Source organism: Tympanuchus pallidicinctus, unplaced genomic scaffold (genome assembly GCF_026119805.1).
Source record: "Tympanuchus pallidicinctus isolate F22 unplaced genomic scaffold, pur_lepc_1.0 scaffold63, whole genome shotgun sequence".
NCBI lineage: Eukaryota > Metazoa > Chordata > Aves > Galliformes > Phasianidae > Tympanuchus > Tympanuchus pallidicinctus.
In genome coordinates, this window is record NW_026294784.1 from 58,641 (window position 1) to 73,196 (window position 14,556).

At 63.4% G+C, this 14,556-nt stretch overlaps 2 protein-coding genes across 5 annotated transcripts in view; both read right to left on the minus strand.

Annotated features, from left to right (window-relative positions):
• Positions 1-410: 410 nt before the first annotated feature.
• NXPH4 (neurexophilin 4) lies at positions 411-9,331 on the minus strand. The gene is made up of 2 exons (XM_052665266.1): positions 9,266-9,331; positions 411-1,141 (listed from the first exon to the last, which is right to left on the minus strand). The coding sequence occupies exons 1-2, from the start codon at positions 9,329-9,331 to the stop codon at positions 413-415; spliced, it is 795 nt and encodes a 264-aa protein (XP_052521226.1). The 3' UTR covers positions 411-412.
• Positions 9,332-10,703: 1,372 nt separating this feature from the next.
• LRP1 (LDL receptor related protein 1) overlaps positions 10,704-14,556 on the minus strand; it is a 57,995-nt gene continuing 54,142 nt past the window's right edge. For all 4 annotated transcript variants that reach the window (XM_052665252.1, XM_052665250.1, XM_052665249.1 and 1 more), the window contains 8 exons: positions 14,318-14,491; positions 14,072-14,233; positions 13,655-13,829; positions 13,325-13,429; positions 13,000-13,064; positions 12,789-12,876; positions 12,566-12,710; positions 10,704-11,503 (listed from right to left, as the gene is read on the minus strand). In XM_052665252.1, coding sequence (XP_052521212.1) covers positions 11,363-11,503; positions 12,566-12,710; positions 12,789-12,876; positions 13,000-13,064; positions 13,325-13,429; positions 13,655-13,829; positions 14,072-14,233; positions 14,318-14,491 — 1,055 coding nt within the window. In that variant the 3' untranslated portion in view covers positions 10,704-11,362. The remainder of the gene's footprint in view (positions 11,504-12,565; positions 12,711-12,788; positions 12,877-12,999; positions 13,065-13,324; positions 13,430-13,654; positions 13,830-14,071; positions 14,234-14,317; positions 14,492-14,556) is intronic.

A 14,556-nucleotide genomic window follows, 5' to 3' on the forward strand; every position in this document is an offset into this window, starting at 1 on the left:
GGGGGCTCACAGCACTGGGGGGGTCTCTGTGCGCAGGGTGAAGCCCCTCAGGGCAGCATGAGGACCACCCCACCATGGCACTGAACCCCATGAGAACCCCCCAACATTGCACTGAGCCCCATGGGGACCTCCACCCCAGCACGGCACAGAGCCCCCACGGGGATCCTGACCCCCACATTGCAGAGAGCCTAATGAGGACCCTTCTGCAATGCACTGAGCCCAGTGGGGACCCCCAGCGTTGCACAGAACCCCATGGAGACCCCCCTCCTTGGCATTCACCCCCATGAGGACCCCTCTGCATTGCACTGAGCCCCATGGGAACCCCGCCATGACACAGAGCCCCATGAGGACCCTGACCCCCACACTGCACAGAGCACCACGTGGACGTTCCCCCCCCTCCCCGCTCCCCATTTCAGCCGAAGTAGGGATGCTCGTGCTGGAAGTTGTAGTCGGGGCAGACCTTCTGCACCAGCTTGTAGTCGATGCTGAGGAAGGAGACGAAGATGCAGATGACCTTGAAGGGCTTGGCGCACAGCCACGCGGCGCGGCTCTGCGTGTGCTCGGTGAAGCAGACCTTGCTGGGGTCGTACAGGCAGGGACGGTTCCGCCTCGCGCGGTCCGTTTTCTCGTATTCCACGTGGCAGTTGAGAGCTTTGGATCTCCCCTCGGGAAGGGTGCTTTGCTGGGCCGGAGCCGGGCGCAAAGGCGGAGGAGGGAGCTGGGCCGGCAGCAGCACCTCGAAACCCACCGCCCTGCTGGGGGGGACGATGCTGACAGACACGTTGCCGAGACTGGAGGAGTTGTGACGAAAGTAGACGCTGAAGGTACCATTGACGTGGTCCACAATTTTGCCCGTCAACAGAAGGCTGAATTTGAGGGTTTGGATGCTGACGTAGAAGTCGCCCCAGCCGAAGATCTTTTTGGAACGGGAGGATTTCAGGGGGGGTTTGCGGCGGGCGATGCTGGGCGGGTCGCTGCCCGTCCCATTTTGCTGCCAATCCCAGGGGCTGCGGGGGGGCTCTGCGGGCAGCAGCACCGGGGGGGGCTTCAGGGCACCATAGGGGCTGTGCTTGAGGAGCCCCCCTGGTCCCAACTCCAGGTAGCCCAACGTCTTGGCCAAGTGGCTATGAGCACAGAGAGGCTGCAGGGAGAGAGCAGAGGTGTGGGGGGCTACAGCTCATCGGCTGTGCCCCAAACAGCTGCACTATGCACTGTGCACCCCTCCTGCACCATGCACTCCTGCACCTTGCATCCCTCCTGCACCCTCCACTCCTACAGCATACCTCCCACACTGTGCAACCATCCCATCCCATCCCATCCCATCCCATCCCATCCCATCCCATCCCATCCCACCCCATCCCATCCCATGCATTCCCCTACACACTGGACACCCATCCTGCACCTCACGTCCTTCCCACCCCCCCACCCCTCCCCCCCCCCCATGCTCCCCCCACCCTCCCCCAAGCCCGGCTCGGTGCTCCCAAACGCCCCCAATAGAGAGCAGGGCCCTTCCCTGGCACCACCGCTGCCCCACAGCCCAACAATTCATTATTCCCCACCAGCTGAGCTCCTTCAGAACGGGGAGGGGGGGGGGCAGCAGCTCAAGGTTTGGGTGGCGGCGGGGGAACAGCAGAGCCGCCCGCCAGGAGCGCCTCATTGCATTACGCAGCGCCTCTGATCCGCAGCCGAATTATAGAGAGACCCCCGCCGGGAGGCTGCGGAGCCGCTCCGCCCCCCCGGATAATTGCAGCGGGCAGACCGGGCTGCAGGGAGGGGGGGGGGGGGGGGGGGGGGGGAAATGGTGTGCGGGGAGCGGGTGGGGGCGTGTATGGAACAATGAGGCGCTCCTCGCTCTGCCAGCGGAGGGGACCGGGGGGAACTTCGGGCGTTCTGTGGGCAGAAGGAATGCAGAAATGATGGGGAGAATGGGGGGGGGAAGCTCCTTCAGCAGCCCCAGCACCGAACCCTTCCCCCCCGCTCCTGCAGCACAGAGCCGGGCGCTGTGCAGGTTGGGGGTGCCGCTCCTCTTTAATAAATTGCGCTGGGACGAAGAGAACGCCGCGTGGCATGTGTCATCCCCCCCCACACACCACACACACAAAAACCCCTCCCCAATCCCCACCCTCCCCTGGGCTGAGCCCCCTGACCCCCCCGGCTCAGCGCTGCGTGCCCCCGCTGCCCGCCAGCTGCTCCCGTTGCGCGCGGGGCCGCTCGGTCTCGTCAATCACTGTCACTGCGCGCTGCAGGTGCCGGGGGGGCGGGGAGGGGGGCGGGGAGGGGGGCGACCCCGAGCAGCATCCCGGGGGGGTGGGATGGGAGGGGGAGGGAGGCAGCAGCTGAGTGGGTTCCCGGGGTCAGAGAAGCGCCGGGTGCTGCCAAAGGCAGACAGTGAGGGGGGGGTGCACTGGGGGGGGCAGAGCTCCAGGATCGGGGAGGCATTGCACACCGACCCCCCCCCAACCCGTGGAGCTGAACTGTGCTGGGAGACATCTGTGCTATGCAGAGTGATGCAGACGGCACGGCACGGCATGGCAAGGCAAGGCACAGCCATGGCACGGTACAGCGCAGCACGGCATGGCACAGCTGAAGCACAGCATGGCACAGCATGGAGAGCTGAGAACAGCACAGCGCGGCACGGCACGGCACAGCGCAGCATGGAGCAGCACAGCCACTGCACAGCGCAACGTGGCACAGCACGGCGCAACACGGCCATGGCACAGCATGGCACAACACGGCATGGCACAGCATGGCACAACATGGCCATGGAACAGCACAGCACGGCACAGCACAACCTGAGCAGCATCCCCATCCAACCCCATGACAGGGGCACACGGCCCCGCTCAGTGCCAGTGCAGGTGATGAGTTTGTGGGGTCTGAGCCTGGCGGTGCAGCCCCTTGCAGCCCCACAGACCCTCCTCAGCCCCGCAGTCCCCCCACACCCGCTCCCCTCTCTCTGAGCTCCGCTGCTTCCTTTGCCCTTATCTATATTTCAGCGCAGCTTCAAAGCCGGGTGCCTTCACCACCAGGAGGGGAGGAGGGGGGAATGGGCAGGGAGATGGAGAGGGAATAGGGGAGAGGGGGAGGGCGGCCCCCAAACCACACACAGCCATTCCAGGGGAGGCCGTGTCCCGCCCTCGGGCTGCGTTCCATCATTCAGCCCTATTTATATGCATCAGCACTGGGAGCCGCTGTGTCCCACTGTGGGGATGGTGACAGAATCATTGCAAAATGAGCACAGGGGGGTGGGGGGGATGGGGGCAGAGCCTCGCAGTGGGGATAGATGGCCCTGAGCAGCAGAGAGGGACATGGAAAGGATCCCCCCCAGGCCCTCTTTCCTTCATCAGTTTCCACTTCCAATCCTCTCCAGCACCCCCATGTTGGGTTCCTAGTGGTGGTGATGGGGGACGATGTGATGCGATAGGGCCAGGGATGAGGGGAGTGGAGTCAGCGGTGGGGGGTAATGGGGTCAGGGATGGGGGGCAGTGGGGCCAGGGGTGGGGGGTTAATGGGTCAGGGTTGGGGTGGGGTGTGATGGAGATGCGCTGGGGATGGGGATGTGGTTGGGTTGCATGAATGCTGGGCCCTCAGATCACCCCACAGCCCCTCCAGCTGTCTTAGGGGGAGGGGGGATCAGGCCAGCAGCTCCCCCCAACCCTTTATTCCCTCGTGATGTTGGGGGAGGAGGGCGATGAAAGGGAATTGCAGAGCAGCACTGTGCCATCCAACACACCGGGCCGATCGATCACAGTGTGAGAACAGCATGTTCCGCCCCCCCTCCCACAGCCTCAAACCCCCCCAGGAGGGGCAAAGCTGAGAGCCTTCAGGTTTGGGGTGGTGACAGGGAAGGGGCGCGGTGAACAAATCCCCCAGCAGCAGCCAACCAACGTCACCCCCCTTGCTCCCGCCAGCATGCAGGGCAGCTCCCGCAGCCCCCCACATGCAATGCTAATGCTGCTGTTCTACGGGGGCTGGGGTGCATCACAAGCACACGCGTGTGCAACAGAGTGCGTGCAGAGGGGAGAGAGCCTGTGGGTGTGCACAGGGTGCCTCACATGGCTCTGGGTCAGCTGTCACCGTTGCACACTCGTGTGTGTCCATACCCAGGGCAGCACTGTGCCGCTGACTACAGCTCCACGTGCACTGCAGGGCCACACACGTGTGCAGCGCACAAACAGAGCTATGGGGGGTCGGGGGGGAGATTCTGGGGGTGACAGCAGAGGGACTGGAAGCCTTCTGGGTGTCGACACCAATTTGGTTTCGCAGCAGCAGCCCTGATGGCTGCTCACATCCCATTTAGCAGCGAGGCCGAGCGCTGCTCCCCGGAGAGCCGCGGTCACCTTGGTGCCGAGGGCTGCAGGATCCATGGGGAGAGGAGCACCCCCAAACCTCCCCATAGCACAGCCCACCCCACAGCAGCGCTGCGATCACGGGGGACTGGGGGGGCTCCTGTCACCCCACTGCCTTCGTTAGCACTGGGAGATTAATTGGAGGTGCTGAGCGACAATCCCTGCGGGTGCAGCCTGGGGCGGTGTGGCATTTCCAAAGGTTAGCAGCAAACAAGGTGCAGCTGACAGCTCCCATTTATCTCATGGGCGCAGCTCGGGTGCTAATGCAGCAGTGGCGGGGTGATGCGGCGCAGCAACGTGCAATGCACCATGACGTGCACAATGCACAACGATGCACAACGATGCACAACGAACACGCAACGCGCCCAAGGCGGAGTGCAAGGCGTGCAACTTGCGGCGTGCAACGTGCACGGCTCTGAGTGTGCAGCTGCAACAGGTGTGCAGCCAGGCGGCTCCCTGCAGCTGTGTGCACCTGCGGGAGGGGGTTGAATGAGTGCAACAAACGCTGCTGGTGTGCAAAACCCCCGTGCAAAGTGAGCACAGAGCACCACCGTGCCCTGCGAGGCAGCGCTGCTCCTCGCTGCTCTCTGCTGTGCTCCCAGCTGCAGCTCAGCCATGCACATGTGCATGCATTGCCGGTTGCACGGAGCGGCTGATGACGATACCGGCTCACCCCCCCTCCAATTTTCCCCCCTTTCAGCCCCCCCAAATGGCAGCAGCTCTGCTTCCAGCCTCACTCTGCGACCCAAAGGACCTCATCTCACACCCAACCACCCCACTGTTGTGGTGGAGGGGGGGCTCAGCTCTGTCCCCCCCAGCCCGCTGTTAGCACGCCCTGCACACACACTGATAAATATTTCATCGCCCAAAAGGACTCTTTTTTTTTAGTATATATTATTATTTTTTTCCCTCCTGCTCCTTTTTCCCCACATATTTCTTTCTGGCTTTCCCATTTTTGCAGGCTTTGCTGTGATTTGGGTAGGGGGACACAGGGAGAGATGTGCCCCTCCCCCCCCTCCCCCAAAGAAAAGATGGGAGAAGGAAAAGTGTGGCTGAGAGTGAAGGGAAACGTACAATAGAGGGGAGGAGAGGAACGAGAGGGGCTGTGTGACTCATTGGGCTCCGGGAAAAGGGACAGGAGAAGCAGAGAGATAACAGAGCAGGGGGGGCGGGGAGGGGGGCTGTGGGCACCCGTGGGTGTGTGGTGAATACGCCATGGACCCCCCCCCCACAGCCCCAGTGCTGGCCAATGGGCACAGAGTTCATGTGGGAGGAGGTCTGAGGCCAAGTGCCCCCCCAACCTCCCAGTGCCCCCCATTATGGCTGTGCCTCAGTTTCCCTACCGCTATGGAGAGATGTATTGGGGGGGGGGAGGCAGAGCATAAAGAGGGGGCATCACCTCCTTCACAACCCAATGCAGGGGGTCCCAATCCCACGCCCGCAGCCCCTTTCACCCCCCACCCCCCAGCTCCCCGTTGCAGTTTATTATTGCAATAAACGCCGCCATAAAGGCAGGCAGCACCGCCGCTCACAGTTATGGAAATGTAATTTCCAGAGAGCCCAGGAAATTTTATCAGATCTTATCAGAGGGATCATAAATTGCATTGCAACCCCCCCCACAACCAACCCCCCTCCCCATGTCCTCTACACCCCCTCCACACACACAGCAGTGATTTGGGGCCAACATGAAGGTCAATGCACAACAGGGCCATTCCTGGGGGGGAGGAAGGGGCACCCAATGAGAGGGGTCTCAGTGCCCCCTGCTGCTGCCTAGTGTTGCTCTGAGGGTGCAGGGCGCACATGGAGGGGTGGGATGTGTTGGTCCTGGGGGGGCACAGCCATTCCATGCAACCCTCCCCAAGCAGCGAAGGCCCATTCAGCCCCACAGGTGTTGCAACTGCAGCCCCACTCCCAGCTCTGAGCCCCCCCCCTCCCCACTGGAAGCAATGCCCCCCCACAGCTGCAACCCCCCCCCCTCCTTGAGACCCCTTTTCATTCTCCCCCCCCCCACGTGCAAGGGTGCACATGGGGGTCCTCCCTCCTATATCTCCCACCTGCAGCACCCAAACAGTGGGAAACCAGGGGAATTGGACAGGGGGGGCATCAATACGAGCAGGGAAACACATCCATCCTTCCCCCCCCCCCCCTAAAACCTCCCCCACCCCATCACAGGGCCCCCCAGGCTCATTGCAGCCCATCATCCCCACAGGTCGGGCTCTCATCACTCATTTCCACAATGACTTTTTCCTTTTGCAACAGCGGTGAAGGGAAGAGTTTAAAAGGGGGGGGGGGGGGGGGGAGGAAGGTTGTGATGATTCCTTTAGCAGCCATCGGAGTGGAGGGAGAGGAACCTTCATCTTCTATGGGCCATTTCCCTTCAGTCCGAGCAAAGGCTGAGCCTGGGGGGATGGGGGGGGAAGAGGATGGGGGGGGGCAGTGAAATGTGGGGCTGTGGGTGAATGGTGGGGGGAGTCGTTAATTAGGGGGTGTTAATTGGTGAGGGTGTGATCAGCAGGGAAGTGTAGGGTGCTTCCCCCCCCCTCCAGCTGTAATTAGAGCAGAGGTGTGCATGTGTATGGGGGGGGGGAGGGAGTAATAAAGCAGAGCTCCCCCCCCCCAGCACAACAGCATGGCAGAATAGGAGAGCTCTGCCCTGGGGGCACCCATGGGTGCTCCCCCCCCCCCCCAGCCCTCCCCCACCTCCTTCCCAGCTCTGCTCTTATTGCATCTCCAGCACTGGGGGCAAAGGGCACAGCAGGGAAGTTATTGGGAGAGGGAAATGAAGCGTTGGCAACCTCCGGGGGGGGGGGGGCAGCGCTGCACTGGGGGGGTTGGGCACAGCACCCACCCCAACCCCCACCCCATGACCCATCATCCTCAGACCCCAAATGGCTGAAATGGGAGGAGAGGAGAGGGGCTGGGGGCACAGCATCCCCACCCCACTGCCCCACAACCCATCCTATGTCCTCGAATGGCTGAAATGGGGGGGAAGGGGGGGGCTCCTGGACCCCCCCTCCTGAGGTAGTGGGTGCAGTGCAGGGCCCTGCTTAGCAAGCATGAGGAGTGTGTGTGTGGGGGGGGTCTCTGAGAGCTGCAGTGTCCCAGTCACAGCTGCACTGAGTTTGTTGGGCCTCAACCACACCTGCACACAACCCCCCCCCCCCCGCCCTCCACAAAGCCCCCAAATTGGAGCTGGGAGAACTGGGACATCCCCCACACCCACCCCTCTATAGGAGGTGTTCTCTGAGCCCCCCCGGCTGAGGGGGGATGATTGCATCCCCATTGATTATAACACTTTTTTTTTTGGGAGGGGGGGGTCCTCGCACCGCAGAAACGTGACCATCCGTCACCGTGTGACAGCAAAGGGACCGCAACCGGGGGGGGGGGGAGGGATAAAAAAAAAGGGGGGAGGTGGGGAGCTGCCGCCAGCGGTGCTCCATGCATGGCCACAGCCACAGCGCCCGGGCTGCCTCTCCCGCCCTGAACACGCAGCCTCCAGAAAGGGGGTCCGGGTGGGGGCAGATGGGGTGCGAAGCGGTGCACCCCCCCGACCCCCCCCCATTTTGGCAAACCCGGATGGGATCACGTGTGGGAGCGGGGCTGCCTCCCACCCAGACCCCATAAGACGACCCCAACCAACCAAGTGAATGTGGAGGAGGGGGGGACGCAGGACTCAGAGGGCTGCAACCCCAATGGGAGCGCTGAGGGGAGGGGGCACATCCATGCCGTTGGGTCACACAGCAATGTGGGGGGGGGGGAGGGGAAGAGGGAGAGGGGGTTGGAGGGGGGGCGGGGGGGACACCGTCCGAGTGGAGCAGCTCAAACTCTGCGCTCACACAGTGGTGCCCTCCAGTGCAGCCCTCGCTGTTACTGGGGGAGGGGGGGGGACACTGCTCTGTGCCCCGCAGCGCCAGCGCCCCACATCCTCCTGCGGGGATGGGGAGGCACCGCCCCTACGTGCCCCCCCCCAAAGCTCTATGCTAAGAGGGGTGCGGACCCCCCACTCGTAGGGCTGTGGACAGAGCTGGGGGGGGGGGGGGGAAGGGGCAGCGCCCGCTCCGCTTCCATCAAAACAAACCCATTTGTCTCAGAGCACCGACAGAGATGGACGGGGGGGGACCGGGGGGGGGTCACAAGGAGCCGCCCCCACATTCACCGCACCGATCCGCACAAGGATGGGAGCCCCCTGAGGGGGGAGGGGGGGGGGGGTTAGAGTGAGGGGGGGTCCGTGTGTGCATCCACTTCCCGAGATGAGGTGGGGGGGTGTGGGATGGAGAGGGGGGAAAATCGACTCCGTTTCATTTTATTCATGAAACAGCGAAAGTAATAAATGGAGCGATGGGAAATGGGATCCGCGCGGCTCTCGGGAGGGGGCAACGGCTCCCCCCATCAGCCGCTGCCTTTGGGGTCGGGGAAGGGCTGGGGGGGGGGGGGGGGGCAACCACAGTTCGGTACTGTGGGACCGCGGGCGTGGGAATAGGGATGTGAACCCCCCCCAGCCCCTCTCCGCTCATCGCTGTGTGTTTAATGGGAGGGGGTTCGCAGAGATCTGCCCCCCCCCCGCCCCAAGTCCGCCCGGAACGGCTCCGAACGCCGCCAACTCGGGGCTCTCCGGACCCCCCCCCCCCCCCCCCGCTCTGCATCCACGGCTCTGTGTCGTCCCCCCCCAACTCTACCGTTCCCATCCTGCAAATCTTTCCCCCCCTCCACATGTTATTGCACGACCCCTCCTCAAAACAGCACACATGCTCCCCCCCCACCAATCTCCTCACGTCTCCGTGGCACCCGACTCCCCCAGCACAGCACGGACCCCCCCACCCAGAGATGTTCCCCCCCACACTCCCCCACCCTCCCACTGCTGGGAACCGAACCCTCCCCCCCCCGTGCTTCACCCCCCCCCCCCCCCCCCCCATCGATACCTGCAGCAGCAGCAGCCACGGCCCGAGCAGCGATAGGGAACGGGGCCGGACCGGGCAGCGGAGCATCGCGACCGCGGGGTCGGACGGACGGACTGACGGACGGAGCGCTCCGCACTCGAGGAGGCGGTGATGGAGCGGCGACGGCACACAAAGTTGGGCACTTCGGGGCCGGGCGGTGCCTCCGCGAAGCGCCAATCCCGGACCGCCGCCACGAGCGGGGGGGGCACCGACACCGATACCGGGGGGGGGGGTGCAAGGGGTGTGGGGGGGGTCCATACTCAGCACTGACAGCTCCGGGGGGCGGTCCTGAGCCGCTGCCGGGGGAGGGAGGGGTGGCACTGCACATCCCCGTCGTACACCTGAGAAAGGATGGGGGGTCCTGCTGTTCCCCCCCCACCCGCGCCGGAACAGGTGGTACGGAATGGGGACCCTCACACAGCAGATCTGGGAGGGCACTGCCCACCTCCATCGTGCACCTGAGAAGTAGGGGGTCCTGCTTGCCCCCTGGAGCCTCGTGCACAGAATGGGGACCCCCACACAGCAGATCTGGGGGGGTACTGTCCATCTCCATCCATCACCTGGGGATTTGGGGGAGGGGGGTCCGCTGCTGCCCCCAGAGCCTCCAGCAGAGAATGGGGAACACCGTACAGGAGGGTCTGCGAGGGGGGGTCGTACCCAAGGGGGGGACCCGACCTCCATCCCGCAACTGAGACGGGGAGGAGGTTCACTGTCCCCCCATCCCCCCTGGCCTTTCAGCACAGACAGGACCCCGCCAGAGGAGGGTCTGCCCCCTTCCCCGGCATGTCGGGCCCGTCTCGAAGGACAGGGGGGGCTCTGCCGGGACCCCCCCCCGTTGGTATCGCTGTTCCCGTCGTTGTCTCCTCGTCCTCTCGGGGGGGTGTTGGGGGCAGAGAGGCCGGGGGGCAACCAAAGGGTGTGTGTGGGGGGGGAGAGAACCATTAGCTCTACGGTGCGGGGGGGGCACTCAGAGCTCGAGGTGGGGAAGGGCCGAAGGGGGGGGGGGTGGAGAGAAGGGCTGAAAAATAGATATGAACAGGAAGGAAAAAAGAAGCGAAAAAGAAAAAGGGGGGGGGGAAGAAGACTGGGGGGGGAACGCTCCGGAGATGGAGGAGCGATACGGGAACAAAAGCGCTGCGCGGAAATAGATCTGAGAGCCGAGCGGGTTCGGGGTGTTCAAAGGCAGCGCCGGGGGGGGCACGGAGTGAGGGGGGGGCAAGGGGGGAGAGCGATGCGGGGAGCGCTCAGAGAACCCCCCTCCCCCCAAATCCCATCCCATCCCACATGCGGCGGCGCCATCTGGCGGCGGTGGGGAGGGGGGGCACTGCCTATGGCCGGTCCCCCCCCAATAAGGTCAGGGCCCCCCCTGGGGTCGTAATCCTCCCCCTCTCCCTCCCCCCCAAAATCAGGACCCGCTCCATCAGTTTTTACAAATTTTATTTATAACAATATCTTGTTCTGTTTAGTTGCAAAGTAATCCAGCAAAAATTATTAAAACGTTTCCTCCCCCCCCGACAAGAAAGGATGGGGTCTCTCCCCCCCTCCAACCCGCCCCCCCACATGCGTTTATTGATTTCTACTATAAAAGCGAGGTCGGCTCGGGAGGGGATGGGGGGGCTGTGTTCTTTCTCCTGTTAAAAAATGTGCAAGGTGGAGGGGGGGGGACAGACCCCCCGTAATGGGGTGGGGGCTCGAGCCCCATCCTCCTGTAACAGCTGGACAGGGCCAGAGGGGGGGGCAGGGAATTGGGGGGGGGCAGCCTGTGGGCACAGAGGGGAGCCACCCCCCCTCCATCCTCATCCCCCCCACTGCCCCATTGCCACCAGCCTCCACCTGGGGAGAAGCCGCTGCCTCCCCCAAACGCCGAGGGGGGGGTAGAAAGGGGAGGGGGGATCCCCGATGGCAAGAAATCTCGACTGAACCAAAGCCGTGAGAGAGGTGGTCCCGGAGAATATACAGGTAATAATACTGCTCACATAGAAAAGTAATAATCCTTCATTTGTACATTTATACAGTGGCTCTCTGCACCCCCCGCCCCCCACCCTCCGGCTCCCCCCTTCCCTCACCGCCCCCCCCACACTATGCCAGGGGGTCGGCCAGCTCGTCGTCCGCGCCACGCGCCAGCAGCTCGCGCTTCTCATCAGTGCTGGCCAGGGAGTTCCTGCTGCTGTGCGCCCCCATGTACAGCGTGGCGTACACCGGGTTGGTGAAGTTGGTGGGCTGTGGGGGGGCATAACGTAAGGTCAGGTGGCTCACAGCCCTCAAGGGGGCAACGCCACACTGGGGAGTCTGCCTCTAGCCCAGCGCCTGCAGTGACAGTGCCGTCCACCCTAAAAGGGCCATTTCTAACACAACCAAAGAATCACGGAACGGTTGGGTTGGAAGGGACCCCAAGGACCACGAAGCTCCAACCCCCTGTGTGGGAGCTGCTGAGTCACGGCCTGAACCCTGATTGATTACCTGAGGCGAGCACTGAGGCAGAGGAGCACAGCTGAAGGCAATGCACCTGAGCTGCCGGAAGGGTGGAGCCTGGCTGCCCCCTCCTAGAGCTGTTTAAGAGCTGGCTGCCAGTGGGGAAGGGTCTCTGCTGGAGATTGCCTCTGCTGGTGCTTTGTGGGTGAGCCCAGGACAGGGGTAAGCCTTCTGTTTATTCTCTGCTGTTATCGTAGTCTGCTTTGCCTAACTCTTGTTTATTTTGTGATTATAACAGCCTAATACTCTTTGATTATACACCCTGCCACAGCAGGGCCACCAACCTCCACGTTTCACAGCAGCCCAGGGTCCCATCCAGCCTCCAACACCTCCAGGGATGGACGGGGCATCACAGCCTCTCTGGGCAGCTGTTCAGCCCCTCACAGCACAGAACTTCCCCTGACATCCAACCTCCATCTGCCCTCCCTCAACTTCACACCATTTCCCTTGTCCTGCTGTCATCTCCCTTTCCAAGAGTTGACCCCCTTCCTGTTTTGCAGGCTGCAATGAGGTCCAGGCTGAACGAGCCCAGCTCCCTCAGCTTGTCTTTGCAGGGAGGTGCTGCAGCCCCCTGATCATCTTTGTGGCCTCCTCTGGACCCTCTCCAACAGCGCTCTGTCTTTCTTGTACTGGGGCCTTCAGACCTGCAATGTGCCCCCCCCCCCCCCTCCGCATCCTCCCCACTATGAGCACTGAGCCCACAGCCCCATCTGTACCCCTGCCCCATTCATGCCCCCTGCTCTTCCTGCAGGTCAGCACCCAAGCTGCACGAAGTCCTCTCCAGGTGTAGGACCACCCCCCCAGCCCCACCTTGTCAGGGTCCAAGGCGAAGTCAGCATCCAGCAGCTCTCCCACGTCATCGTCAGGTTCCCCTTCGTACATTTTGTAGGTTGGGTTCCCAATCTCTACATTCATGGCCCCATTTGTCATCCGCTGGTGCTGGAAGCCCTTGGCACTGTGTGGGGGCAAAGAGCGGGGTCAGGTGGGGCGGCAGTGTGGCGAGGAGCCCCCCAACAAGTTCCATCTCACTCACCCTTTAATCCTCCACTTGTACCAGGCGAAGGCCACCACGGCGAGCAGGAGCAGCAACAGCAGGATGGGGATGACGATGGAGGCGGTTCCTGCAGTACAAGGGGTGGGTGGGGGTCAGAGGGCACAGCGGGGGAGTGGGGGGGGGGGGGCACAGGGCCCAATCCTGGCTGCTGCAGCAGAGCCGCATCCCGATCCCCCTCCCCTGTACGTACGGCCACTCTGCTGCTCGCCGACGATGAACTCCTCACAGCGCACCCCCGTCACCTCCAGAGGGCACCTGAGAGCACGGAGAGAGCCGGGGGTTAGAGGGGGCAGGAAGGCATGCGGGGGGGGGAAGAGGGAAGCGGGGACAAGGAGTGGTGGGAGGGGGCACAGACTGGTACGGGGGGTGGGGGGGTGACACAGATCGGGGGTTGTCAGCATTGCTCAGGAGGCAGGAGGCACCTCCCCCCGGCTTGGCGCAGGGCTCCCCCCCCGGGCCTCTCCCCTGCAGCCCCCCTCATCCCCTTCTCCACCCCACCCCCCCCCCCCGCTTACAGGCACTCGGGCAGCTGTGTCTTGTCGCTGATGGAGCAGGTGCCTCCGTTCAGGCAGTAGCTGTCACAGGTCAGGCAGCTGGGTGCTATCTTGCCATCAGGACAGCTGTGGGACACCCAGCTCAGTGCACGGACACCCAGGGATGCCACCAGTCCCACACAGGCCCCCCGAAAGTCCTGCCAGTGCCCGCTCCATGCCAGCCCTGGGCCCCAGCCGCACCAAACAGCATCCTGTGGGTGTGCGCCCCCCTCACCCTCCATCCCTGGCATGCAGGCTCCTTCACATCCCTTCACCCTTCCGTTCCTTTCTGCTCAGCACCGTGGCACGTACATGCAGGACACCTCTCCGCTCTGTCTGTTGATGTTGCATTTGCCCTCCTGGCACCGTGAGCACTTGTTGTCCTGGCACTGTACGCCTTCAAACTGCGGTGGGCAGCGGCACTGCTTGACACCGTCCTTGGTCATCTGGCACACGCCGTTGTTCTCACAGTAGTTGAAGCATTGCTCTGTGGGGCACAGAGGGCTCAGGGTGGGGGCGGAAGAGGAGATAACCCCCCCTCGTCCCGCTGGCCATGCTCTGTGCAGAGCCCCCCCAGGGTCCCATGGTTCTCTTGGCACATGCTCAGCCCATGGGCAGCTGTTGGCTGCCCCCAGGTCCTCTCTGCAGAGCTCCCTTCCAGCAGCTCAGTGTCCAACCTGTATTGAGTCCTCCCCAGGTGTAGGACCCCCCTTCTATCCCCCCACTCACGGTACTGGCAGCGGTCCCCGATGAAGGTGGGTGGGCAGCGGCAGTTGGGCTGGTTGCCCTGGTTCACTGTGCAGCTGCCGTTGTTGTGGCAGTAGTTGGTGCACACCTGCTGGTCGCACCGGGACCCCGTGAAGCCGGTGGGGCAGCGGCAGGTGGGCATGCCTGGGAACGAGAGCCATCACAGCAATCTGTCTGCCCGTGTAACCCACCCTCCCCTCCGAAGACTCACAGCCCCACGGCACTCACCAGATGGGGAAGCGGTGCACAGACCCCCGTTTTGGCAGTAATCTGAGCACTGGTTGATTTGGCACCTCTCCCCATTGTAGCGCGGCTGGCAGCGGCACTTGGCCTGCTTGCGGGCATTCAGGAAGCAGCTGCCCCCATTCAGGCAGACCAGGTCGCACGTGTCGGTGGTGGGCACTGGGATTGGGTGGGAGGTGAGCAGGGCTGTGCTGCGCAGCCCCCTCCATCCTCCTCCTCCTCAT